The 24942-nt window shown below is 41.8% G+C and overlaps 2 protein-coding genes across 3 annotated transcripts in view; one reads left to right on the top strand and one right to left on the bottom strand.

The window, feature by feature from the left end:
• LOC123349484 (borealin-2-like) overlaps positions 1-24942 on the top strand; it is a 129340-nt gene that overhangs the window by 20782 nt on the left and 83616 nt on the right. For both annotated transcript variants that reach the window (XM_044987625.1, XR_006573564.1), the window contains exon 10: positions 16413-16489. In XM_044987625.1, coding sequence (XP_044843560.1) covers positions 16413-16489 — 77 coding nt within the window. The remainder of the gene's footprint in view (positions 1-16412; positions 16490-24942) is intronic.
• Positions 1396-17204, bottom strand: DNAJA2 (DnaJ heat shock protein family (Hsp40) member A2). Its single transcript, XM_044987624.1, has 9 exons — positions 16995-17204; positions 13838-13897; positions 12495-12718; positions 10624-10704; positions 10137-10270; positions 7011-7207; positions 3151-3295; positions 2824-2951; positions 1396-2175 (listed from the first exon to the last, which is right to left on the bottom strand). Exons 1-9 carry the CDS (start codon positions 17070-17072, stop codon positions 1987-1989), a joined length of 1236 nt encoding a protein of 411 aa, XP_044843559.1. The 5' UTR covers positions 17073-17204; the 3' UTR covers positions 1396-1986.

Here is a 24942-nt window from a genome sequence, read left to right as displayed (position 1 = left end):
TCCCTTCTCTTCTCCCTTTGCCTCAACCTCCCAGCCCACCATAAACATCTCCCCCTACCTGTCACAGATATTGAGCACACAGCAAGCAGCAATGGAGGGATAGCTGAGTGGTTTGAGCATTGGCCTGCTAAATACAGGGTTGTGAGTTCAATCCTTGAGGGGGCCACCAGTCTGTGCTTGTTTGCCAGGCCCAGAATCAGCATTCCACTGTTTCAACCAGCCCCACTGCCACCATGATGTCCCAATTGCCTCATCCCATGCTTTCAGGAACATCTGTGTCCATGTCCTCCTCCCAATCATCCTCGTGCTGCAGTCTCTTAACCAGGTTCTGCACATACTGCAATATAATGCGCAAGGTGTTTACAATGCTTGCAACAGTAGCGGTGAGCTGAGCAGGCTCCATGCTTGCCGTGCTATGGTGTCTGCACAGGTAACCAGGGAAAAAAAAGGCACAAAATAATTGTCTGCAATTGCTTTCACAGAAGGAGGGAGGGGAGACTGACGTGTACCCAAAACCACCCACAACAATGTTTTTGGGAGCTTAACCCAGAATTCCAATAAGCAGCAGAGACTGCAGGATAGCTTCCCACAGTGCACTGCTCCCTTGAGTCAATGCTAGCCACAATAGTGAGGACACACTCGCTGACTTAATGCACTTAACTGGAACATACACAATCGACTGTATAAAATCGATTTCTAAAATTTGACTTCTATAAAATCGACCTAATATCATAGTGTAGACATACCGCAAGGGTCTGTTTATGCCAAGGGTTAGGCTAGGTGACCATATACAGTCTCTGTGTCTTGAAGTCTGAAATTCTTGAAGTTACCCATCTTCAATTCTGGAAGGACGTCAAAAAAGCCTTGTTGCTAATCTAAGGACAGTGGATCAAATAAATAGCCCAAGACTTACCTAATATCAAAGGGGCACGAAAAGCCAAGAGCTGTTAAACAAACAAGGAACAATATTCTAAACTTTGAGAAGCAGCAGCATTTGTTTTTGGATGTCAAAGCTATTTTTCTAGCTCCATACTGAGAGGTGAAATCTTTTCGTGCATGTTTAAAAAATTTAGAAGGCAAGGAATTCTAGTGAAAGATTGAAACTACCTGTGTGCAGGCCAACCAGTTCTTATGTTAATAAATTAAAAAATACTTTGATTAATAAGGAAAGCTGCATGCAGGTAGAGGTACTTCAACACTGAAATGATTTTTCACTTGATTGTGAACTCTGTGGGGCAGGGATGAAGGTTGTACAGGGACATAGTCAAGTACAAGGATGCCATTGTACTCAGACTCCGAGGCAGTATAGTAAAACAAATACAAAGGAACTAACCAATTAGAATCAAGTTTAGTGTATCCTTTTAGATAAATAAAAGTGTGACAAGGGGAAGGGAGTATATTATACACCAACTGCTTTTATTTACTTTCAGAAACCTCACAAGATGGTAAAAAAACTTTTACAACCACTTCTAATTTAGTCTTCCGTTGTTCCCAGTCAGCTCTAAACCCATTATGTGTAAAGCCCATTTATGTACCATGCATCTAAAATGATAGATACAGGCTATGAAATTCTTTATTCTATTTGTAGCAGCTTACGCAGGTGCAGCCAAATACCAAGCCTCAGGACAAGTTGTACACAAACTTTACAATGTAGAATTTGAATTTAAAATATGAAACTTAAAATCTACACAACTGGTAAAAATCAAGCACAGATACGAGGACAAACTTAAAACCCATGTGAAAAGGAGTCTCGTCTTCCTTTCAAGTGCTTTATTCTGCTACAGAACAGTCAAAATGAAGATGTAAGCTTTGTGGTTAGTTTAAATTATACACTCTGTAGATACTATAGACCAATTTAAAGGTTACACATACAGCAATAGATGTCCATCGGTTCATCTGGATTGTTTATACAATCCAACTGGATTGCTGAAAACAAGTCAGGCAAAACTTGAAAGAAAATCCTTGTGCAACATTTTAGACAAATGTTTACTGATGGGCACACTGTACCCCAGGTCCATGATGAGTGCTTTCTTCATCAGAACTATCATTGTAGGCTTCACGTCTCTGACTACCACCTGATCCACGAGTGTTATCAAATTCCTGGAGATCTACCTCTTCTGTATCACCAATTACAGTGGGAACTTCTGGTCTAGATGGCAGAAGATCTTCAAGTTCCTGCCAATAAAAGGAGTATAGTTAGTGGTGTATCAGAAAGCAGAGGTGTCAATATTTGGCACACATCTCCCCTTCATTCTTAGGCCATCTGTACATGATTAAGTTGCACCAGTTTAACTAAAAGGCTTTTTAAAAAAAAACAAGTGCAAGCCCCTGTGGGGACCTTCATGTTAGGTTAAGAATGTCGTACATAATTTATCATACATGGATTAGCAATCTTAAAATTCAGCAGGTGTTTGCACCAATTTGCATAGGTTAAAATCAGTCCTTTTAACTGTTACAACTGTCTCATGTAGACAAAGCCATAGTCAGCAAAAACTGATGAGTCAGAAATCAAAACAGCAGCCACCTTCTTTCAATTGTCCTGTGGTCTAGTAACAGCTACTATATCGAGTTTTCAAATGCTTTTATATTACACCCGCCCGCCAGAACACCAACCCTCCTGTGGTTTTTCATGTAAACTAACCAACTTCAATGGAAGGTTTTTAAAATCACCTGTGCATTGTAAATTACATTGAAAGAACAATTTGGCTGTACTCAAATCCAAATACAACTACTGGACAGAAAGTGCAAGGGGCACCATACAATGAGCCCTTGAGACACCACATCTCAAAAACACATTTTTGATCAAACTGACGGAATACTTACTGAGAGCTTTTCTGGGCTAATCCAGTTATTTTCAGGAAACTGCACATCAAACTTTATGTAAAGATCTCCTTTTTCAAAGGGATTGCGATATTGTGGCATTCCTTCACCTCGAACTACACGAACACAACCTATAATTAAAGGCAGAAAAAGATCAATCAGATTAAAGGAAACTGTACCAGCTTTCTGTCTGACAAAAGTAACGTCTCTGCATTTCTATGACAACGGCTACAAGTTGCAAGAGCATGAGAATAATATGATGATACAACATTTCAAATAGTACAACCACACATGTATCTAGATAAATTCTTATATCAAATCAAGGTTTACCTGGTTCAATTACTTTTCCAGGAGGATATTTCACCACAATCTGACGTCCATCCAGGTGTTTGAATGTGAACTGAAATCCACACAATGCTTCAACAAGTCCGATCTTGTGTGTCATATGCAAGTCATTTCCTTCCCTCTGGAACACCTACGAATGAGACAATCATCATCATCTGCATTCTAATACTTATTACTGCCAGATCTCCACCAACCCACACACCCTGGTTTCCCCAACAATTCACTCTTGTTCTATCCCCAAAAGGCAAAGATACTCTTTATTTAGTTCTACTTACAGAAGTCCTTGGGAACAATGAAGTGTCTCTTAATATAATCCTGCAGTAATAAAATCCATAAGTTATAAAATTGCTGCCTTCGAAAGTTAGCACTCACGTAAGGATCAAACTCCAGATCAACACCAGTTATAGCTTTCCACAATTAAGCAGGTCCTAAGAGTTGCATGTTGTGCAATATGCAATAGTATATATTTCTGTGACTCTAGTTCCATATTCATTAGAAACAAATTAGAGTTGTAAAATGCTGTGTGACTGTACAACAGACTGAGTCTTTCCCTGACCCAAAGATCTTCCAATCCAAAGACAAAAATCACAACACAATGAAGACCAGGTAACAAAATTATATATTTAAAGACTATTTCACTTAGCCTCAGAATGTTCATAAAAAGCTAGCTGTTGATCATGCCACTATTTTCAGATTTAAAAAAGTGGGGGGAGGGGCAAAAAGACAGTCCACATACAATTAAAGGCTTTAAGCTATTTTACTAGAGTAGTACTTCAGACTCACTGCTAAAGTGCTGCAGCCCTTACAAGCATTCAGTTAACTTTAGCATGAAGTCTTTCAGAAGTATCTTTAGTGCAATAGACAAACTGGAAGTGTCTTAGTCATGTGGTATACATGAAATAGGAGTGTTGTTCCAAGTCCTCAGGACTAAGCCCAAACCAGTTGTGTATAGTTGTTTTAATGGTCATCTATGTAGTCAAGCAAGATCACAGCTGCTTTAACTGATCTGTAATGAGGCATTTACAGAAGTGTGAAGTGAATGAAAGATTGTTAGCCCATTGGCATGAATCCAGAAAGGTTGCTCCTTTTCCCCTTCGCACCTCTATTAGAGATACCTGAAGTTGTTCACTACTTGCTTGCTCACAACATAGAGATATTTAGTGTAACAGCATATAAAACTTGGTTCATGACATCATCCTCCAAGTTATCCTTTCTTGCGCAGCAAGAAAAGACTTGCTGGAAAGTTTTTCTTCAGCATTAATGTCTGTCCTTGAAAATAAAATACTGCAACAGTTTTATGCTGACCTTTGTGAGAAGACAGCAGAGTTTCTCCCCAAGAGCAAGTAGTTTTTGGAACCAGGAGATATATTTTAGTCTCAGCTGGCATATCAACCATGACAATTTTAGTAGTTTCATGCTACCTACAGACTCAAACACATTCAGGTAAAAGTCATTTTCTCAGCTTCTAAACCCAAATTTACAAACCTGCCAATGTCTTAGTTTCTCCCATCTTGGAAGAAGTCACCCAAGTGACTGAGAAGCATTTTTCAGTACCACAGTTGAGCTATTCAGGCCTCAAGATTCACCTTTTCAGTACACTGAAACTATGGTACCAAAATGATTTAATACTTTAGTCAGCATTTCTCAAACTGGGGTCTGCGAGGGTACTCCAGGAGATCCACAGGCCCTGCTGATCAATTCCCCCATCTCCCTCCCTCATTTCCTCCCAGCACCTCCTGCATGCCGGGGAACAGCTGTTCAGCAACCTGCAGGAGGCACTAGGAGGGAGGGGGAGGAGCAGGCGGAAACAAGTCTAGAGCTGTGGGCCCCACTGATCAACTTCTTCCCCCTCCCCAGTTCTTCCTGCACACCCAGGAACAGCTGTTCCCCGACATGCAGGAGGTGCTGGGAAGGAGGGGGAGAAGCAGGGATGGGGCTCAGGGGAGGGGGTTGAATCATGTCCAGGGCCCACAGTCCTACTGATCAACTCCTCCCCCACCACCCCCAGCACACTGCAGGACAGCTGTTCCCCAGTGTGCAGGAGGCACTGGGAGAGAGGGAGGACAGAGCACACTCAGGGGAGGGGGCAGAATCATGTCCAGGGCCACTGGCCCCACTGATCAACTCCTTCCCCTCCCTCCCAGTGCCAGCTGTTCAGCGGCATGCAGCAGGCGCTGGGAGGGAGGAGAAGAAACAGGGATGGGGTGGAGGTAAGGCAGGAGTGGAGCCTTGGGCTGAGCAGGGTGTCTGCGGGTGTGCGAAAGATTTTAAAATCAAAATGGAGGTCCTTGGGTTGTTAAAAAGTTTGAGAACCGCTGCTTTAGGTTCCTCTCAAGCTCATATAAACAAACACCTTACAATATCACCATTTCACCACCATACTAACAATTATGCTAGCAATCTTTTGTCCACATATTCATGAACTGCAACGTGCTTATTAAAAAGCAACTGAGGACTGAGCTAAGCGTTACCAGTAAACATGGTCATAGCAAAAAGGAGAAAGCCACAATATGTTTTACTGTACAAGACAGTACAGCAGCAGACATAGCTAGATCAAAAGACCAAGACTCAGAAGGCCTCTGCTTCAAATCCTGGAATATCTGACCTGTCATTAGTGCTACTAGTACCTGACACTTGAAGTCACATTGCTTATCCTAGTAGCTTTCCTTTCCCTTCACCCAATCACAGCCAAGAAGTAGGGAGGAGCACAAAGTTGCAACTGAGCACACGGGGAAACCAGACAGACAGCTGTAGGAGAGGCTGGGTCAAGTGCTTTGGTGTTGGAGTGCTACTCGAGCATGAATTATTTTAAAGATTTTTCAGATACTTGTATTACTTCAGTTTTTAACTCAAAGCTTTCCTGACGGACAATGACTAGAATTTGATCAATGCAATATGTATGAACTTAAATTCACATTTATTTTGTTTATGGAACACCAGAAAATGAACAGCTTGCGCCCCACAATTTCACACAATAGTTTTACATGCTGTTTTCATAATACTGAACCATCATTTATGTTACTTTACCTAATGTGCTGAACTTTGCCAAAAATAGTTACCACATTAAAGCATGGAAACATTCTCCTGGACTTTACTGTATACTGCAACTTTCCTTAAATAACATATTGCAGCAATTTAGCAGAGTGTACTGTGTCAGAATAAGTTTTATAGTACTTAGTTCAAATGTATGAAAACCAATATTCTCCAAAGTACATACTGTGTAGAAATATAGATGTGCCAAGACAGAATAAAAATGCAATTAGCAAATGCAGGTCAACAGTTTGGGTAGAAAAGAGGGGTCCTATGATGAGTGCAATATCAGCATGACCATGCTACTTATCTGGGTTAATATTTCCAACCCATTTGTCACACTTCGTAGGTTAACAGAAGCAGAGACCAATTTACAGTAAGTGAAGATTGAGGGAGATTCCCCGTTTTCGTTTGACAGCCTTTGAAAAAAAACAGCTGGCTTTATACTCAGCTTTACTTACTGCATGCCAGGGTTGAAGCAGGTGCACAACAAGGATAGGACATTCATAGTGGTAAGTCTTCCAAGGGTAACCCTGCTTCAGTTAGGAGAGTAACTTTTTATGACCATATTGAGAGAGCAGGATGCTTGGTGTGCTCCTCTGCATGTCTATAGACAGAACCTTCTAGCTCAGAATTATAGCAGTTACCACTAGGAACAAACCATGTATGTGTAAGTTCAGTTTCTCTCCCTCAATTGTTTGTTTAAAGTAATCTAGGTAACTGTGTAAGTGTCTGTACTCAATCCTACAGTTAAATATTTCTAAGGAATATAAAAAACCCACCAACTTTACTTCACCTATTAAGTCACAAGTTACCTCATTCTCCTTTTCTTGGAGCAGGAGGACAATATCTCCTGGTTCCACTCCTGGGGCCTGATCTGCTTCTCCAGTAAATGTAATCCTCTGCCCATGTTTCATGCCTTTATCTACATGGACTTCAAGAATCTTTACTTCTTTGATCACCTTCTTCCCTTCACATTTTTTACAACGGTCTTTTTCATTAATAACTTCACCTAGAGAAAGAAGGATTGAAAAATCTAAGAATATTTTTCTTCCTTATTTGAGGATACAGTACCACTTATTTTACCGTACACTGGTTCTCTTGGGCACATTCCCCAATCTCAAATCACTTTGGAAAAAATTTTCTTTCAGTGTTAGTGTGCCCCACAAGGGGAAAACTAATCTAATGCTTTCCTAATGAGAAGCAAAAGACCCAAAAGGCACTAAGAGGCATGAGATCTTCAAAATCATTTTGTGGGATGGAAGATGAGTTAGAACTCAGATTGTAAGCCTGATGGAACAAGAACCATGACTTCCAATTCCAAACAGCATGAGCATTTAAAGGAAACCTGCAAGGCAAAATAAGCTTTATCTGTGGCTTTTATTGCTCTTCATGTATAAAAACAGACCCCCTCCACCTCTAAACAAAAAGTTATAAGGAGTCAGGTTCCTCCTTTCCTCATTTTGCTTGGGGAACCTATGAAAAATCTTTGAGAAACCTAATGGTAATGGGACAAAACTGAAACCAAGGTGCAGTTCTCCTTTCTGGGTTGTGGAGGCTGAGTTTCAGACTGTAGGGAAAGGCTCTGGCAGGAGGAAACTACACAGCTAAAAATAGCAGCGTAAAAGTGGGAGGCACTGCTTGGGTGTGTAGAGAGCAGTGTAGGGTATTGACCTCTGGCAGTTCAGGTATGTAGGGCACTCTACTCACCTAAGCTGTCTCTCACCATCTACACTGCTATTTATACTTGTACAGATGGTGAGACATCACTGTAAGTGTAGATGTAATGGGGGGGAAGCGGGGGGGGGCAGACAGGGACACGAGGGAGAGGAGAGAGAAAAAGCAGCAGGTCAGGTTATAGCTTAGTGTGACACCACCATTCAGGTTCTCCTGCAAAGAGGACCTGACATTCTTAGTGTATATGTTCACTTTTAAAGCATTTTTTACACCTTGACCATCAGTAAAGAACAAACAGTTGTGCTTTGCCTTTCACCTTTAGCAGGAGAATTGCCTTCTAGAAGACTGCACGGTGGTTATCCAAAAAATATCCAATACTTCTTACTAGCTTTTTTGTTTTCTAGCCTACTTGGATATACTTTTAAAGGTCAGATATTTAATATGGAATTGCCTTCATTATAGTAGACCAGAATAACCAGAACATTCTAAGAAAAATATCCTGTACAAGCCCATTACTTCAGGTGCCGGTACAGTGCCTATTGCTTCTTCTATTTAAGTACTGCAAGCAGAAGCAATTGTTATGTTCAGATATTTAGCTACTCAAAAATTAAAGCCATACTCCTATGAGAAACAAGTGTACAGAACATTACAATGCAGCAGATGTGTCCAGTCCTACTGGAACTATGCATTTACATTAAATCAGGCAAAGTAACAAAATAGCTAAAAACAGGAAATCACAGAGTCTTTCAATTCTTTAGTAAAAAGTTTGACTGGTTATAGAATAGGCTAAAAACTAAATTTTTATTGCAACTCAGCATTTTCAGCTATTACCTTATAAGTAGTACAAGCACATGATTTCAGACAAATTAGTGGTGTTGCGTAAATTAAGAAAGATCCAGGAAATATATGCCTGGAAGAGGATGTTTAATTCACTACCACATATGTGCCCAAATCAGCAAAAGTAATATAGAATGTAACACTATTATTTCCATCTTTCAAAAAGTTAAGAACACTAAGTTGTATGTCAATTTTAACATTTGTTTCTGAAAGAGAAATAAATTGATAATATTTTGGAACACAGAAGAGTAGATACAAAAAAAAATCAATGAATATTTACAGAACTTTAAATTAAATACGGGTTTATTTTTTAACAATCTATTTAAAACTAAATTTGAGATGAAATTTACTAAAATGATTATAATTTAAAATAAAAAATATCAAGCAGTATGTTTGGTGCCTAGTTTGAAGGAAAGCTTTTTTTTCCCCTCTTCCAAACTTTGAATAAAACTAGGTGAAAGAGGATGAGATCTACTAGTTCTAAAATATTGAAGGACATGACCCCAGAAATAATCAATTCAATTATTAACTACAGATAATACTTCCTTTGTTTAATAAATGTAAATGCAAAACTGCTTCCATTAACTTTTTTGTTATATTTCCAGCACACTAAAGGTAGTTTTATTTAATAACGCCATTTAGTGCATTTAATTGAATTCAAATTTCCATTCAGAGATTGACTAAAAATACAAAGAAAAAATTAGTCTAGTAAATAAGAAATGAATCATTCACCATTTTCTAACATAAAAATTAGAAATTTGAATTCAAGTTAAGCTTCCTAATTGCTTCAGTGTATAGATATAGCGCATCCCCTGGTTAACAAGAAGCAGCACCCAATTTAGTGGGAAGGATATATATATATAGTTGCTAATCAACGTATTTCAATGGTTACAAATAAATGACAATCATCTTTTCTTTAGGAAAATAACTCAAATGAACAAATGCAAAACATTGCTCTAAAATGCTTTGATTTAAATCAATCTATCCTGATGCTAAGTTAAATTTATCCCATAAGAGTAAATGGTTTTTATAGTGCTAGCACCAGACAGCAAGATACTGGGGCAACATGTCCAAATATTTCCAAGCAGTTGCACCTGCTATTCAGGTTCCAATCCTCTCCTAACCAGACTACAAACTTTGCCAAATCGTGTTCCTGTTCCAATACATGAAGAAATATCTTTTCCAGACTAAAGTCAAACTTCACTAATTACAATCTAATTCAGTAAAAGCAGCAAAGAGTCCTGTGGTACCTTATAGACTAACAGACGTATTGGAGCATGAGCTTTCGTGGGTGAATACCCACTTCGTCGGATGCATGTAATGCATCTAATTCACAAATTCTCCAGATGAGATATGACAATTTACAACTGAACCTAGATTCTAACCACATTAAACATTTTTAAAAGCACAGGAAACAGTTGGCCTACCTTCTCCATTGCAATCAGAGCACACAGACTGCATCTGCTGAACCATCCCAGGAGCCAGCTGTCTGATCATGATACGTACACCTCTACCTCGGCAAGCACTACACTTCTGAACAGCTCCAGACTTCCCACCCTGACTAAATTGGAAAGCGTCAGTTAGATTATAATTGAGAACATATGGAAAATAAATATCAAACTTAAGTTTTACACCGCCAATTGCACTGATGCAGCAATGTCAGTTGCAATTAGGCTAATCTATCACTAAGATACAGAGGATGTCTTTTCAAGATTTTACAAAGAGCACTATTAATTGCATTATAGGTTAGATTTTGGTATCTCCATGCTTCAATACTTGAACCTGTTCCTAGCTTACACATGAAGAACTACTACACTTCATGCTATATACCAATTTGAATTAACAGTTTAACACATTTAAGAGCAAAAGCAGCCAAGAAGTTCTAGCACTGTTAATGAAAAATATAAAACTTACCCATTACATGAACTACAAAGGACATTCTTGCTAAGCTGTAGTTTGGTTGTCTTTCCATTATATAGATCTTCTAAAGACACTCTAGAAAATAAAGTTCTCCAGTATTAGCATTCTAATCACTTCAGAAAAAAGTCATTTTAATAGTCTAGCTTAGGTACAAACTACTGTCTAAGACAATTTATGATAAAACTAAAATCACAGGGACCTTCAGCCTTGTCTACAAATACTTCTGAAAACAAAGCCAAAAACCCAGCCATATGTAGAAGAGACATTAAACAGTAAGTTTTTGAGCAAGTAAAACTCTGTACACTGACACTGTAGCAAAGGCTACATTAAAAAACACAGAACCCTATCTTTCAGGATTTTAAGCCAGACTTTGCAGAACAGTTTCACATCTGGTGAAATCCCATTAGAAACTATGCCACTGTAAATGTACATACTTCAAGGAAAAGCTTTAGAATAGTCAGAAGCCAGAGCTGAGGTTTGCTCTCTAGTAGAGGCCAACAGGAAACAAATTAGCCTAGTCGCCTGAAGAATTAAGAAGGGTTTAAAGGAAATCTAAAACAAGTCTCAGATGGGTTAACACGAGCAAGACAATTCCTAGCAGTTCTGGATAATAGTTATAGTTTAATATTTTCCTTAAGAATTCACGCTAGGAGTTTAATTTTGTCTTATTCATTTCCATTGGAAAAGTGTTTATGTTGATATATTGTTATGTTCCCATGACCACTTTAGCAGTCAGATTTGCTAACGTTGGATTACAAGGTATCTAAAGCACGAGAAAAAAAATTAAAACCATTTGATTCTCTTATCAGTACAGTCAAGCCACTTAATAGTAGTTGTCTAACAACATTTTGTTCAGAATTTTGCGTATTTCCAGAGACTTCAGAAATCATTCAGTAATAAATGCAACTCAGTTTATTTTGAGCTGCAAAACACTGCTTCTGGTGTCAATGTTTAGAAAGAAACTAAAAAGAGTTATGAGAATACAAAAGCTAATTTATAGTTTGTTTGTACAGTACCAGTTGCTAGACAAAGTAGCTGGCATGCAAATATTACACTAAGCACTTAATGTGAGGAGTGGCTTAGCCCACAGTACAGCATCGGTGGGGGTCAGAAAGAAGCTGCTCAGCCTGCAGAAAACAGCAGTGAAAATAAGGTGTAGGCTTATGAAGATGAGCGGGGATATTAAAAATCCACGTCCCTGCCCCGCCTCCTCCCCTGAGCACACAGCTCCCCACTCCTTCCCCCTCCCTCCTGGAAAGCACCTGGAAGTAGGCAAAGGAGTGGGGATGCAGTGCAGGGGGGGGGGGGGGAGCGTGGCAGCTGCAGGAAATAACTCTGGGAGGGCGGAGGGGGGGGGGAGAAGAGGGGCGCGGGGAGCTTGGCAGGCCACAGCAAATAACTCTGTGGGCCATTCGAGACCCTTGGGTTAGATAGTGAATACATATCACCAGGTTACTAGGAAGCTGGAAGGCTAACATGTCCCACTAAACAACTTTAGGATCAAATAATTTAGACAGTCATTTGTGCAAATCAGTCAAGAATAGGCAAGATTTAAATGTTTATAAAAAGAAGCAGAGTTTATATACTGACTAATAAGATATGGACCATAAGACTTGAAGTTCCAACCACATATATTATTCTTTTAAAATACTATTACCAAAGACAAACTTGTAATGCAGGAAGATCGGTTTCTTTTTTGCTGAAATCTAGAAGTAACGCTTTCAATGAATTTGAGTTGGAAACAGTAGAGACCTTTTGAATGAACCGATGCCCACTAGAGCATCAATGATTATCAGACCAGGTTCACCTTCACCATATCTTTCTGGAAACTTAAGTTAGAAGAATCACAGTATCAAGATACTCACTTAAGTGGATGCATCATATCTTCTCCTCTTCTTCTACCATTGCGACTTCTACTCTGATTACCCATGAAACTGAACAATCCACCACCAAAAATGTGGGAGAAAATATCGTCCATTCCACCACTTCCACCACTACCTTCTCGAAGGCCCTGTTCTCCATATCGATCATATAACTCGCGTTTCTCAGGATTTGACAGAACTTCATAGGCAAAGCTTATTTCTTTGAACTGAAAAAGAAGTCAGGAAAAAAAGCCTGCAAGTTACTTTTACATTTATAAAAACAGATTTACTTGGAAGATTGTCACAAAGGAAAAACTAGCATCTGATTTATAGTCCCACTTTATCCTTTTATGCATGAGGGAGTGTAAAACCTTAAATACTCTTCCACATCAGAAGTTCCATTGCAGTCTAAATTTTGACCTTTAGAACAGGTAGATTTGGCTGTGCTTGTATGAATCCAGCTCTTTTCTTCTGTTTTACCATGAAGGATGAATGCATCATCCTCTTGACATCTCTACTGATTTCTCTTTCAATGCCCAAGTACAAGCTTCTTAACTTTACCCCCAAGGCCTTGTCAAGACTGGGATTTAAGTATGTGTGATTACCACATTAGCTAACATTAACATTAGCTAAGTATTAATGTTACTCTTAAAGTTGTCATCTAGACAAGGTCTAAGGTCCTGTCTTGATGTACAAAATGGGTATTTTAATCATGTTAGCTTAACAACTGAAGTACCCTCAACAGTTGTTAAAACAACAATAACCTGTTGTAGTCTACATAGTCAACTAACATGGCTCCAGATGTGTTAGTCTTCTTAAGTGTTAAGAAGACTTTTCTGTCATGTTAACCCAACTCATTTGAGACATCACTGAAACATCTTTTTTCATCTCTCAAGACAGGTTACTTAACTGAGCCCTGCACGTCTAATCTATTTTACCTTGAAGGTGACCCCTGAATTCATTGTTTGCATCTCTTTCAAACACCTCCACTTCCATCTCTTCCATGAGTGGAAAACACTTCCAAGAAAGCTCTGCAAAACTGCTGCCTTACTCTTCAGATCCCTCCTAAACATTCACCTCTCCAACAATGCCTCAAAGCACTGCCAGCTGACCCCAGCTAGGCAGGTGGTGAATGGAGGCTTTTGCTTACTATACAACAACTCATTTTTATGTTACTTTGTCCTTGGCCACAACCTAGATTATTATTTCTTTGGGTCACTGTCTTTTTGTTACTATATATATATATGAATAAGTCCTAACATAGCAGGGCCCTGAATCTCTTGTTTGATGCCCCTAAATACAATGGCAATACAAATAAATACATTTCAATATTAAAAAAATCTTACTTTGTCTCCTGCATTTGGATTCTTATCAGGGTGGTATTCCTTGGCCAGTTTTCTGTATGCCTAATTGACAAAAAAATAACAAGTCATTAAGTCTGTGATGGATTCCAGGTTTCAGAATAAATCAAGTTGATTAACCGAACCTGTACTCTTCAGAGAAAGATACAAATGTCTCCTGTAAGTGTGCAACCAGCACCTACTTAAGTCAATAATCGGGTAAAAATATTACAAGGTCAGAATCTAGCCATAAAGCAAATGTCTATTAGAATAAACAAATGAGTTGAGTCCTCTACAATAAAACAGAAAGCACCCGGTATTTTATTTTACTGATTCAGTATTAACTACCCATTTATGGATTCGGCACATTAATGCAGTTCATAGAGTAACTGAAGTACTACAAAAACTAGCATTTAACTGTTGATTTTCTGTATTCTGGTTTAGTGTTACACTGAAACTGAACTCAACCAATTCTTTATACAGCATTCATTACCGATATAAAAATGTAATTTCTAAATTTGAACAAGGGGTGAGGATTACCATTAGCTAGAGGGTATGGATTTCCATACCATAGTTATTAAACCATCATGTTGGATGTAAATCCTGTCCTGATTTGTCGTGCCCCTCAAGAGTCCATCAACAAAATGGCTGCCTCAGGTTCTCACCCAACCCAACCAATCAATCCACATTGATAGTTTCTTCATTCTCTTCCCTACATACTTCTCAAGGAAGATTTAGCACCACTTTGAATTAAGTACTTGGACAGATGTATGCGGACTCTAATATTTTAACTCTATTGTTCTGAAACAGTAGCACAAGGAAGTAAAGCAGGTTCTCTAAGAAGGCTGTACCTGAGTAACAATATTTTGTACACAGCTTAGCATAACCTATTTTCCTGCTACCACTTCAGAGTTATGGAGCTGAATTTAGTTGGGGAAGTTTTCACTACACTGTCTCAAATGCGTTATAACAGTTACTTGTGATTTAGAGGGAAGAAACTTTACTAATATAAACAATGAGGAGTACTTGTGGCACCTTAGAGACTAACACATTTATCTGGGCATAAGCTTTTGTGGGCTAAAACCCACTTTATCAGATGCATGGTGCGTAGAGACTGTCCAGTTTGGCCAATGTACATGGCACAGGGCCACTGCTGGCACATGATGGCATATATCACACTGGTAGATGTGCAGGTGAATGAGCCCCTGATGGTGTGGCTGATGTGGTAAGGTCCTATCACAGTGTCCCTTGAATAGATATGCGGACAGAGCTGGCAATGGGGTTCTATTTTTAAAAATAGAAGTTTTTAAAAAGTTAACTGCTCAGAGAGTAGAGACCTAAACTTCTCAAGAACAAGAAAAAGCAGGGTGCTGAGAAGGGTTTACACATGGTTTTTCCTTTCTATAGTATAGTATTACATAAAATCTCCACATCATTTTCACTGACCTATTTATTGAGAATGCTGCATTTGAACTATATTTGTATTATTTTCATTTAAACTAAAAGCTCTTGGGGTAGAGAACACATCTTCCTCTTTTGTGCAAGGATGACTAGAATGATATTTCTGAGGGAATTCTGTATCAAAAAATTTAAAATTCTGCACCTAAAAATTATGTGCACAATATTTTAAAATTCTGCAAATTTTATTTGTCAATAAATAAATGTGGCTCCAGCCTGGCAGTGGAGAGCACAGGCCACTGGCTGCAATGAGGTGGAAGATCACCTTGAAGACCCCACCTCCACTGGTACAAGAACTCGGCAGTGAGGCTGCACTTGACCCTGACGCAGTGCAAGGGCTGGGCCTGACACAGAAACACTCTGAGGCCCTGCCCCACTGTGCCAGGTGCACCAGGTGTGGGTGGATAGGCTCAGACCAGCAGGATCCAAGTATGGGGTGAGAGGTTTCTGTATGGGGCAATCTGGGTACGGGTGGTTCAGTGGAGACCTGGATGCACAGGGGCTCATTTGGCGGAGGAGGGGGGTTTCCAGATGCAGGGACAATGGGACTCTGCAGGGGATCCAGGTGAAGATGGCTGAGGCTCAGCGGGGGGTCTGGGTGTGGAGAGATGAGGCTGGGGGGGTAAGTTGTAGGGGGGTCCAGGTGCTGGGGGAGTGGGGATCTGTGGGGCTTGGAGGGGTCCAGGTGGAGGGTTTGTCAGGGTGAGGGTTCAATGGGCCTGCTTAATGGGGGAGCCCCAGCTGCTGCCAATGGGATGCCGCACGCTGGGCTCTTGCTTCCCCCTGTGATTCTCCTATCCCCTTTTCTTCACCACCCCACTCCCACATTCCCCTCCCTCTGCCCTATTCAACCCCCCCTTCATTCCCCGTTGCCTCTTTCTCCCACCCCCCTTTATCCAGCGGTACTACCAGCACTCACTGTTTACAAAAACCAGGAAGGATCCCAGCACACAGAAGGGGAGCACAACTGGCACTAGGATCTAGGAGGGGCGGGAGGAGTGGCTTGTATACTACAACATTAAATGTAAGCAATAAATGTTGAGATGTCAGTGCTGAGTACAGGGTAATGAAGATGACAATGTTCTAGGCTCTCTTGCTCAACTTCTTTGTTTATTTTCCCTAGGTGCTTTCAGCCTGGGAAAGATCAGCGCTACAGGGATGGGACGGGAAGACCCTAACGGCGCCTGTGCGGTTGCTGAAGTAGGTCAGACAATGGTGCTGGCTGGAACGTACCGCACTTCAGCGGGTTTTACAGCTGAAGCCTTTAATTGCGATGGGATCGGCCACCAGAGCAGCACGGAGACCCTGCCTAGCAGAGGAAGAGGCGATGGGGGGGGGGGGTGTCTCCGCCTGGTGCTCAGTTACCGGTCTGGGCACCTCCCCACAGCGGGCACCAAGTAAGGAGCCAGGAGCCGGCTGCTCTAGGGCAGGGGACCCTGGCGATCCCCTCTCCCTCCGGCAGGATGCCTTGGCCTCCCTGCGGCCTAGTCACTCCCCCAGCGCCGGCCGAGCGGTCAGGCCCCAACCGGCTTCACGGCGCGGCCTAGCCTAGAGGCTGGCCCCCGGCTGGCCCCCCGCCCGCTCTGATCCCGGCCGAGGCCCGCGGCTGCCCGGCCCGGGGCCTCCCCGCTTCATCGTGACCTCCCGGCTGCCCAGATGGGGCCCGCCCGGCCCGGCCCGGAGCCTCCCCCGCCCGGCCCGGTACCTTCTTCAGCTCGTTGTCGGTGGCCCCGGGCGGCACGCCCAGGATGTCGTAGAGCTTGGTGTCGGCCACGTTCGCCATCGCGGGGCGGGGGGGCGGCGCAGGCAGCACAGGCCGAGGGGCAGCGGGGCCGGCAGCGAGGACGAGACCGGGACCAGAATGAGAGAGGCCGCCACGACGTCACCCACGCACGCTCGACGTCACCGCGCCGCGAGACGCCACCCTCCTCCCCCGGCTGCGGAGCCCCGCCCCTGCCTGTCCCTCGGGCACACGCCCCCTAGCGGAGAGCCGCGCCCGCACCTCAAGGCCACGCCCCGGCTTGGCTCGCGGGTCGGTTCTGTGCGCCAGAGCGAGGCAGGGGCTGGTGCATCGGGGGCGGGTCAGACGCCCTGGCCCGGAGCAAAGCCTGGCGCGGACCGTGCTCCTCCTTACAGGTGTAGTGAGTAACCGCCACGCTACACCCGGAGCCCGTTGCCAACGGGCGGGTTTCGGTATAAATGCGTTTCTCAAGCGTTTACTTTTCAGTGTGAAATGTTCCCTGGTTGCTTCCGTCCGCATTTCATAAGCGTTACCGGCGTTTCCCCTGAGATTTGTTTAGTTTTACTTCTACCCCACACAGGCCGGGGGTTATCTCCCAGTAAATAAACAACAGGAAAAACGCTGAGTCATGGGACAGAGGGTCTAGAAAACTTTAGGCAATGTTAAAAATGAATCCAATATCACTTCTGCATTTTTTTAATCTTCCATATTATTTAGGTTGTGTTCCCACATTTTGTGTCTTTGTCATGCATTTTAAAGGAAGGGGTCACATGTTGGGGTTTTAGTAAGTTGAAAGCTATAGTTCCTATGATATGTGTCAATAAGTGGTAAACAAGGCCTGTTATTTTAGGGAAGTTTCTGGGTTAGCTTATTCTGGCACATTAAGCACAATTTAGAATAGGGTTTAACCATGAGATTTGAAACTATCTGAGCTTTTCCAAGGTAAGGAGAGTTTGGATAGGATGTTGCTACACATGCATTTTACAAAGATGGGTCAGTCTGTGCTGCAAAGTTTGAGTCTAGATGTAGTCCAAATTCTTCAAAATACAAGCAGTTCATATGCATCACTAGATACATATTATAGGTGATTATATTGGATTATTATTTAGTCCAGTATATTTCATTTTTTGGCTCTAGGCTTGTACTTACTGCTTCAGAAACATCTTCCTAATATCTTAGTAATGATAAAATTATTTTGGCACCTTGTGCAAACATTAGGTATTATGATAGTGTTGCACTGGCCCACAGGAGCATAGAGTAATCTCCCATGAGGCTTCAGCCAGAGAAGTCTCCCCCACCCTAAGAAGGGAAGGAATCCTGATTGCATTTAATGAGGGGTTTCTCTCTTTAAATCTTGCATAAAGTCCAGCTGCTCAGCCATCTACCCAGGTGAATCTCTTCAGATGTGTTTGCCTCATTAGAGTGCTCTAGAATGCAGTGTAGGGGCTAGTAGCTCCAGGAAAGGAAGGCACTTGAGGTAGCTGTCTGTCTGCATATGTGCAGAGTATAGCCTTGTAAAGAGGGATGAAGAATTATCCAGTAGCCTTCCTCTTGCTCAATTTTTGGGGGGAGGGAGTTGATTCAAATCTTGAGTTCCCCCAGCGTGCGAAGCCTGAAGTGAAGATGTTCCTATTGGTACCTCCCCTACTGCTTAGGGAGGAAATGTGAAAAGGCCAAGCCTCCAGAAGGGTATGCAGGAGGTGGAGAGCTAAAAAGCAGGATGTTCTGTGCAACATGGCCTTGAAGAGAAGACCATAGAGGTACTTTGACTTGATTTATTGTGCTGGCATGTGGCTCCTGTGAGGGAAGTGGATTTGAATTGATGCAACTGTCTGTCCTGTTCCACTTCCACACAATAACCTGATGGGGATGTACTGGAAGAAGCTTCATGCTGCCTCCCCCTAACTTAGGAGGAGGGGGAGGGAATTTCTGGCTCTTAGGTAATGGATCCTGCTTGAAGGCCTAAATGTTGTCATAACTTGTTTATTATGGTGCTTTTTACATGAGCCAGCACCTTTTCAAGTGAGGTAAATGGTAGCTGGCGGGGACAGGACAGCAAGTACAGAGAGGCATGTCTCTGCACATTTGAAAGAGAGATGCCTCTCCCTAGAGATATTTCCCCTTCCCCACCTGTATGCCAGCCCACCACACTGCAGACTATTTGAGGCATGTGTCTTCTTTCCTGGGAGGCCCTTGTTGCCTCCCTCCTGTGCATAAGTAAACGTCAAACTATCACATAATCCAACAGCAAATTCATCTCTCAAAGTTATTTTCTTACTCTATGTAAGTGTTTTGAGCCTACTTTGAAATGGAGTAAAGAATCAACAGGTTGGATGAGTACAGTTTTACCAAACTGAAATAAAATAAGCAAAGGCCAAATATTAAGGAATAGCAAAGAAGGATTTCCTTCCGCTAGTATCATTGCCAGCATATGTCCATCAAGTATCTAGGTGAAATATAAGACGTGTTAAAGGAAAATATACTCTAGGGGCTTGGCTACACTTACAAATTTGCAGCGCTGCAGCAGGGTGTGAAAACACACCCTCTCCAGTGCTGCAAATTGCGGCGCTGCAAAGCGCCAGTGTGGTCAAAGCCCCAGCGCTGGGAGCGCGGCTCCCAGCGCTGTCCGTTATTCCCCACAGGGAGGTGGAGTACGGACAGCGCTGGGAGAGCTTTCTCCCAGCGCTGGCGCTTTGACTACACTTAGCGCTTCAAAGCGCTGCCGCGGCAGCGCTTTGAAGTGTAAGTGTAGCCAAAGCCTTAGTATTGTTACCTTTGTTTTGGTTCTGTCTCTACCCATTCTTTCTGTCATCCCTTCCATCTTCTCCATCACCACCACCCCCAACAAATTGATAGTAAACAAATATAATAATGCACTGAAAGAGAAATGCATTAAAACCATAGGAGCTGCTACATCAAATAGCTGAGGAATTTCCTTAGTATAGAAATGATACAGTCTTTACCACTACCAAATAAGTTGTGTACAACAGGACTCAGTGGTACAATTCATATCTCTTTCAGCTGTTGTTTCAGGCTGTCTGCAGACTTAGGTAGAAGCATTTTTTTTAAATAAAGCTATGTTTCCAATTTCATCATGTGACTCCAGAAGCTGCTTATGACTTAATCTGACCCTGGTCTGTACCCAGATGATCCTGTCCAGATTTTACACTGAGCCCATTATAAGCTGGCACAGAACTTTGTGAGTTTAGAGCAGGGGTCGGCAACCTTTCAGACCTGTGCTGAGTCTTCATTTTTTCACTCTAATGTAAGGTTTTGTGTGCCAGTAATACATTTTAAGGTTTTTAGAAGGTCTCTTTCTATAAGTCTATAATATATAACTAAACTATTGGTATATGTAAAGTAAATAAGGTTTATAAAATGTTTAAGAAGCTTCATTTAAAATTAAATTAAAATGCAGAGCCCCTCGGACTGGTGGTCACCAGGACCAGGCAGTGTGAGTATCATTGAAAATCAGCTCATGTGCTGCCTTTGGCACATGTGCCAGAGGTTGCCTACTCCTGGCTTGGAGAGTTTGATGTGAAGGCTAAAGCGCTGTAGACTTGATGATCAATAAGAATTACATTTGCAATTATATATTGCACTGCTCAGTCTCGGTGCTATGGTTTAAGAAGCTCCCTGTAGCCAGGGTGCACAACAGATAGCACTTTGCAGGAGGCACCCAGTAAAGATCCCTATGTGGCAGCATGATAAGGGCTTAACAAATAAAGGTGAAAGACAATTTTTTAAAATATTTAAAGTTTCAAATATAGATCCTGTTCCTTCAAACACTTATATGTTAAGCATGTGAGTAATTACATAGAAATCAGTTGCTTAAAGTTAAGTGTGTATGTAAGTGTTTGCAGGTGGGGACTATAGTCCCCAATTTCAGTCAAAGAAAATGTAGCTAGAATTCTCATGGGAAGTAACAGTACAGGCAAGATTATAAAAGAGGTGAGTCTATTTTGAATTCTTTGTAAACACCAAGCTCCCATTTGACTTCAGAGCATTTAGTTTGAAAAGACTTAAGGTTTCATACTTTAAAAAAAAATGTGTCAAGTGATTTAGCAAAAAATCTACTAGGACTAAGAATGGTTTTATGAATTTTTTTAAGAAATGTTTGCATGAGAGCAAGATTTATTTCCTTTTTGAAATTTTAAGCATTCCACTTTGGTATTGGAAACCCAGACGTAACGGTATTGTGTTAGAGAATCAGAAAGTGAAACTGATCAGTCTTGATTCACTGGCAAAAAAATGCAAAGTTCATAAAATAGACTGAAAAAATTGTCAACAAATATTTTAAAAATCTTTTAATTTTAAGAGTCTACAATGCTACTAGTAACACATAATAGTAGCTCCTTCCTTCCTTTCTCTCCCTCAAAAATGAGAGCTGATGCAGTACCCTAAGGCCCAGATTGGCCTTTGCCCTGCCCCTAGTGTAAACATTGTACCAGTGCAAAGTGGGTGTAAAATGCTGCCAAATTAGAATGTTAGCATTTTACAGCCACTTTGTAATCACTTTGCACTGGTGTAAATAATGGCACAAGGTGCATTTGGTTCTAAATCTTATACCTATCAATAAACCTCGCAATGGAAGAAAAAAGTTTCTCTCCATTCCTGCAATGATATTACAAATACTAAGGCCATGTCTACTCTATGGGTGCTGTAACTGTAGCACCATAGTATAAATGCTTCTTGCAGTAATGAATGAGGTTTTTCCATCTCTGTGAGTAATCACCTCCCCGAGTGGTGGTAGCTAGGTCAGTTGAAGTATTTTCCCATCAGCCTAGCCACAGCTACACCAGCTATTGATCGACATAGTTACAGTGCTCAAAGTATGAATTTTTCACACCCCTGAGTGTCATAGCAATGTGGTGCTGATTTATAAGTGTAGATCAGGTCTAATTTTGGGGGGCAGATTTCCAAGTACCAAAATAACTGATAGATTAATGGGCAAAAGAAACTGAATACATAGATAAAAGACAAGTTACTTTTTGAATTCTTTATAATATTCAGGAAGCAACTAACAGGATAGCAAAACCCAAAATTTTTTTCAAAAGTCTATCAGAATAATAATTCTAACTCCTTTTAAGCATCACAACACACTAAAGATAATTATATATTTTATTCATTAGAAAAAGAAGATAAGGAAACATCAGCAAATAGTGAAAAGTAAGGAGATTCTGGCTGGATTTCTTGGATGGGCTAAAGGGGGAAAGAGAGTCCAGGGGCTTCCTCCCTCTCACTCAGGACTTGTTGTTAGTGAGAGTTAGTGGGCATAAAGCTGGGGTATAAAGGTACAGTGCCGGAGCCTGCTGTGCATTAAGTTGTCATGTGGACCCTGCTACTGTGCACTAAAAGTTCTGTAGTGTACTCTGAGGTAAAGAAAAAAGCAATATGTTAAGGTGCACTACACAACTTTTAGTACACTATAGCAGAGTCCACATGATCAGCTAGTGTGTGACAAGCTAGTGTGCTGGAGATTTATGTCCCTGTTTTCCATGCATATAGGCCTGGTCTACACCTAAATATTAGATCAATCTAGTTAAGTCATTTATGACTGTGAAAAATGTCACGCCCTGTGTGACTTGGTTAGGTTCACTAAACCCCCACTGTAGACCCAGATAGGCTGAAAAACTCCTTCTGTCAATGCAGGAAGTGTCTATGCTATAGTGGCACAGCTGCAAGGCTGTGACTGGGCTGCTGTAGTAGAGATATAGCCTAGGGTCTCCATGGAGACATGCCCTCAGCTATGAGAGAGGTTTTGTGGAGTTCCACCTTGGGAGGAGGAATGATCTAGGGCTGTGAGGGCCTGTGAAGCTTGCCATATTTTCTCTGCAAAAGCACACCAGAGTCTTTCAAGTTACTGTAGGTGGAGTTTACTTTAACTTGTTCAGCCTCCTCAGATGTGGGGGCGATGGATGAGGTGGGAACTGTGGGATCAGCAGTGGCCAGGAGAGCACATTACATGAGCTGTACCTTCAAGAGATGGCAACGTGGAGACAAGGGGGGGGGGGGAAATCATTGGTTTTCTCTCACGTGCCAGAAGAATTAGGATGATACTCAATTCTCATAGTATTTCCAGGCCCATATATGGGTTATTCTCATGGGGGAAGAAGGTAGAAGGTCTGCAGTGAACATTTAGCATCTTGTATTGAGAGCTTGCTGAACACAGCAAAAAAGTATTTGCAGATATTCTTGCAAATAGCCTCCCTCTTTTCCCTATTACTTTGTCCTTTCTTTCCTGTTTGTTTGTTTGTTCTCTACACCTATTGTCTCTCCTCATGTGCTAAGTGTCAGTTTCACCTATATTCCCCCTCTTGGTCCGTAAGGGCACCTCCTTAAGGTTTCCGCCTCCTAGCTGTAACCCCTCTTGGGCAGAATCCTGCATTTCTCTCCCTCCTCCTGACTAGGGTTTTAAGGTTGCGCATCTCCCTGCATGAGCTTGTGCCAGTGCCTGTACTTTGCTTTTTCTCCCAGGGCTATGAACGGTGTATTGCTGGCAGTTACAAGTTAACACACAGCCCTTTCTAAGCCAGCACATTTATTCTTAAGGTAAAAACATTACAGAGAAAACTTAAACAATAAAACGTATCCATCATATGTGGCCCAAGTAGGCCAAAGTCTTTCCAACCTTTTCACAAGTTCATTGGCTGGATTAGAAAAAAGGACCCAAGTCAGTTTCAATGCAGCCTTTTTAAGCTAAAAGCCCGTTCTTTGCTTTCCTAGTCTCTGGAAACCCAGTTTAAACAAGTCTATGAAAATTTCCGCACGGGGTGGGGTATCTTGTCACGCTAAAATTTTATGCTTTTGAGGGCAGCAACTTTAAAAAATATATTATTACATGTTTGTACAGTGCCTAGCACAAAAGGGTCCTGATCCCTGGTTGAAGTTCTTGCCACGTAATACAAATATTTACAGAAAACAAGGTGGTGTGAATATTATTTTGAATAAATATTCAGTGAATGCTTGTCCTGGAAAGGTTCTCCTGCCCATTTTGTGAAAGCTCTTTCTATTATTCACAGATTAGATTCCTCAAACAATTATGAATACTTGTGCGTACCTTGCACTTAGAAAAGGAACTCTGGTTTTTAAGGACTAGGTTATCCAAGAGGAAAAATAACAGTACCGTATGACTTATTGTGAGGCTTCCTAACTGGCTGTGAAGCACCTGGTTACCTCCTGCCTGTAGCGTGAGAAAGCCTTGTCTGTGCTTGTTGGGAGGTCAACTCTTCACCTCCAACAGTCAGGGGCAACACAAACACTTTCCTCTAGGCCTATGCAGCCCCCCCTCCAATCTTTCCCTCTCTCCAGGTTAGCAATAGACACACTCCAATCTCCCATCATCTTCCTGGAGTGTCCAGTCTCTGTTCCAATGGACACTCGCAGTATTCACTGTAGGGGAGAGAGTCTGGTGTGAGACCTGAACCATAGTCACCAAAGTCAGCCCATGCCATTAACCAAAGTCAGGCCATGTATTAAAGCAGATGCTTACAAATTCACTGTCTGCTGCATGAATTTGGCAATGGCACTGCTATCGTTGTTAAAATACACTCCTAAGAAGCTACAGATACTGGGTATGTATGTTGTGAACACATTCCAAAAGAGTAGCCCAGGTACATCCTGACCTAACCCCAGATAAGAGGGTTTGACCGAAATGATTGATAGGGATGTTTTGCCTAAGACATTTGGAGCAAGGTACAAGGAGAGGTAACAAGCAGATGTCATGAAACACGTAAGGTGATACGTAAGTTGTTTGTCTCAGTCTATAAATGTCAGGATACCTCACCATAACCCTTTGTGTGGCCTAGGGGACAGGAGAAAGTCTTGCTGCTGACTGAGCCACTCCTTGCCCCCGGGCACTCAGGCGTTAGTGACCCTATAACCATGGAGCCAGGGCGCTAGGATGGTGTCT

Source organism: Mauremys mutica, chromosome 14, assembly GCF_020497125.1.
Source record: "Mauremys mutica isolate MM-2020 ecotype Southern chromosome 14, ASM2049712v1, whole genome shotgun sequence".
NCBI lineage: Eukaryota > Metazoa > Chordata > Testudines > Geoemydidae > Mauremys > Mauremys mutica.
The sequence above is the reverse complement of the archived record's forward strand: the minus strand, read 5'-3'. Positions and strand labels throughout refer to the sequence as shown.

What these genes read in the sequence shown, in the direction of transcription:
- DNAJA2 (XM_044987624.1), bottom strand. Translation starts at nt 17,072, where the DNA reads ATGGCGAACGTGGCCGACACCAAGCTCTACGACATCCTGGGCGTGCCG. An exon ending in GATATGATGCATCCACTTAA is followed by an intron (nt 10,705 to 12,494) that starts GTGAGTATCTTG and finishes TTTATTTTCTAG; the next exon opens with AGTGTCTTTAGAAGATCTAT. An exon ending in TCCAAGAAAAGGAGAATGAG is followed by an intron (nt 3,296 to 7,010) that starts GTAACTTGTGAC and finishes TCTCATTCGTAG; the next exon opens with GTGTTCCAGAGGGAAGGAAA.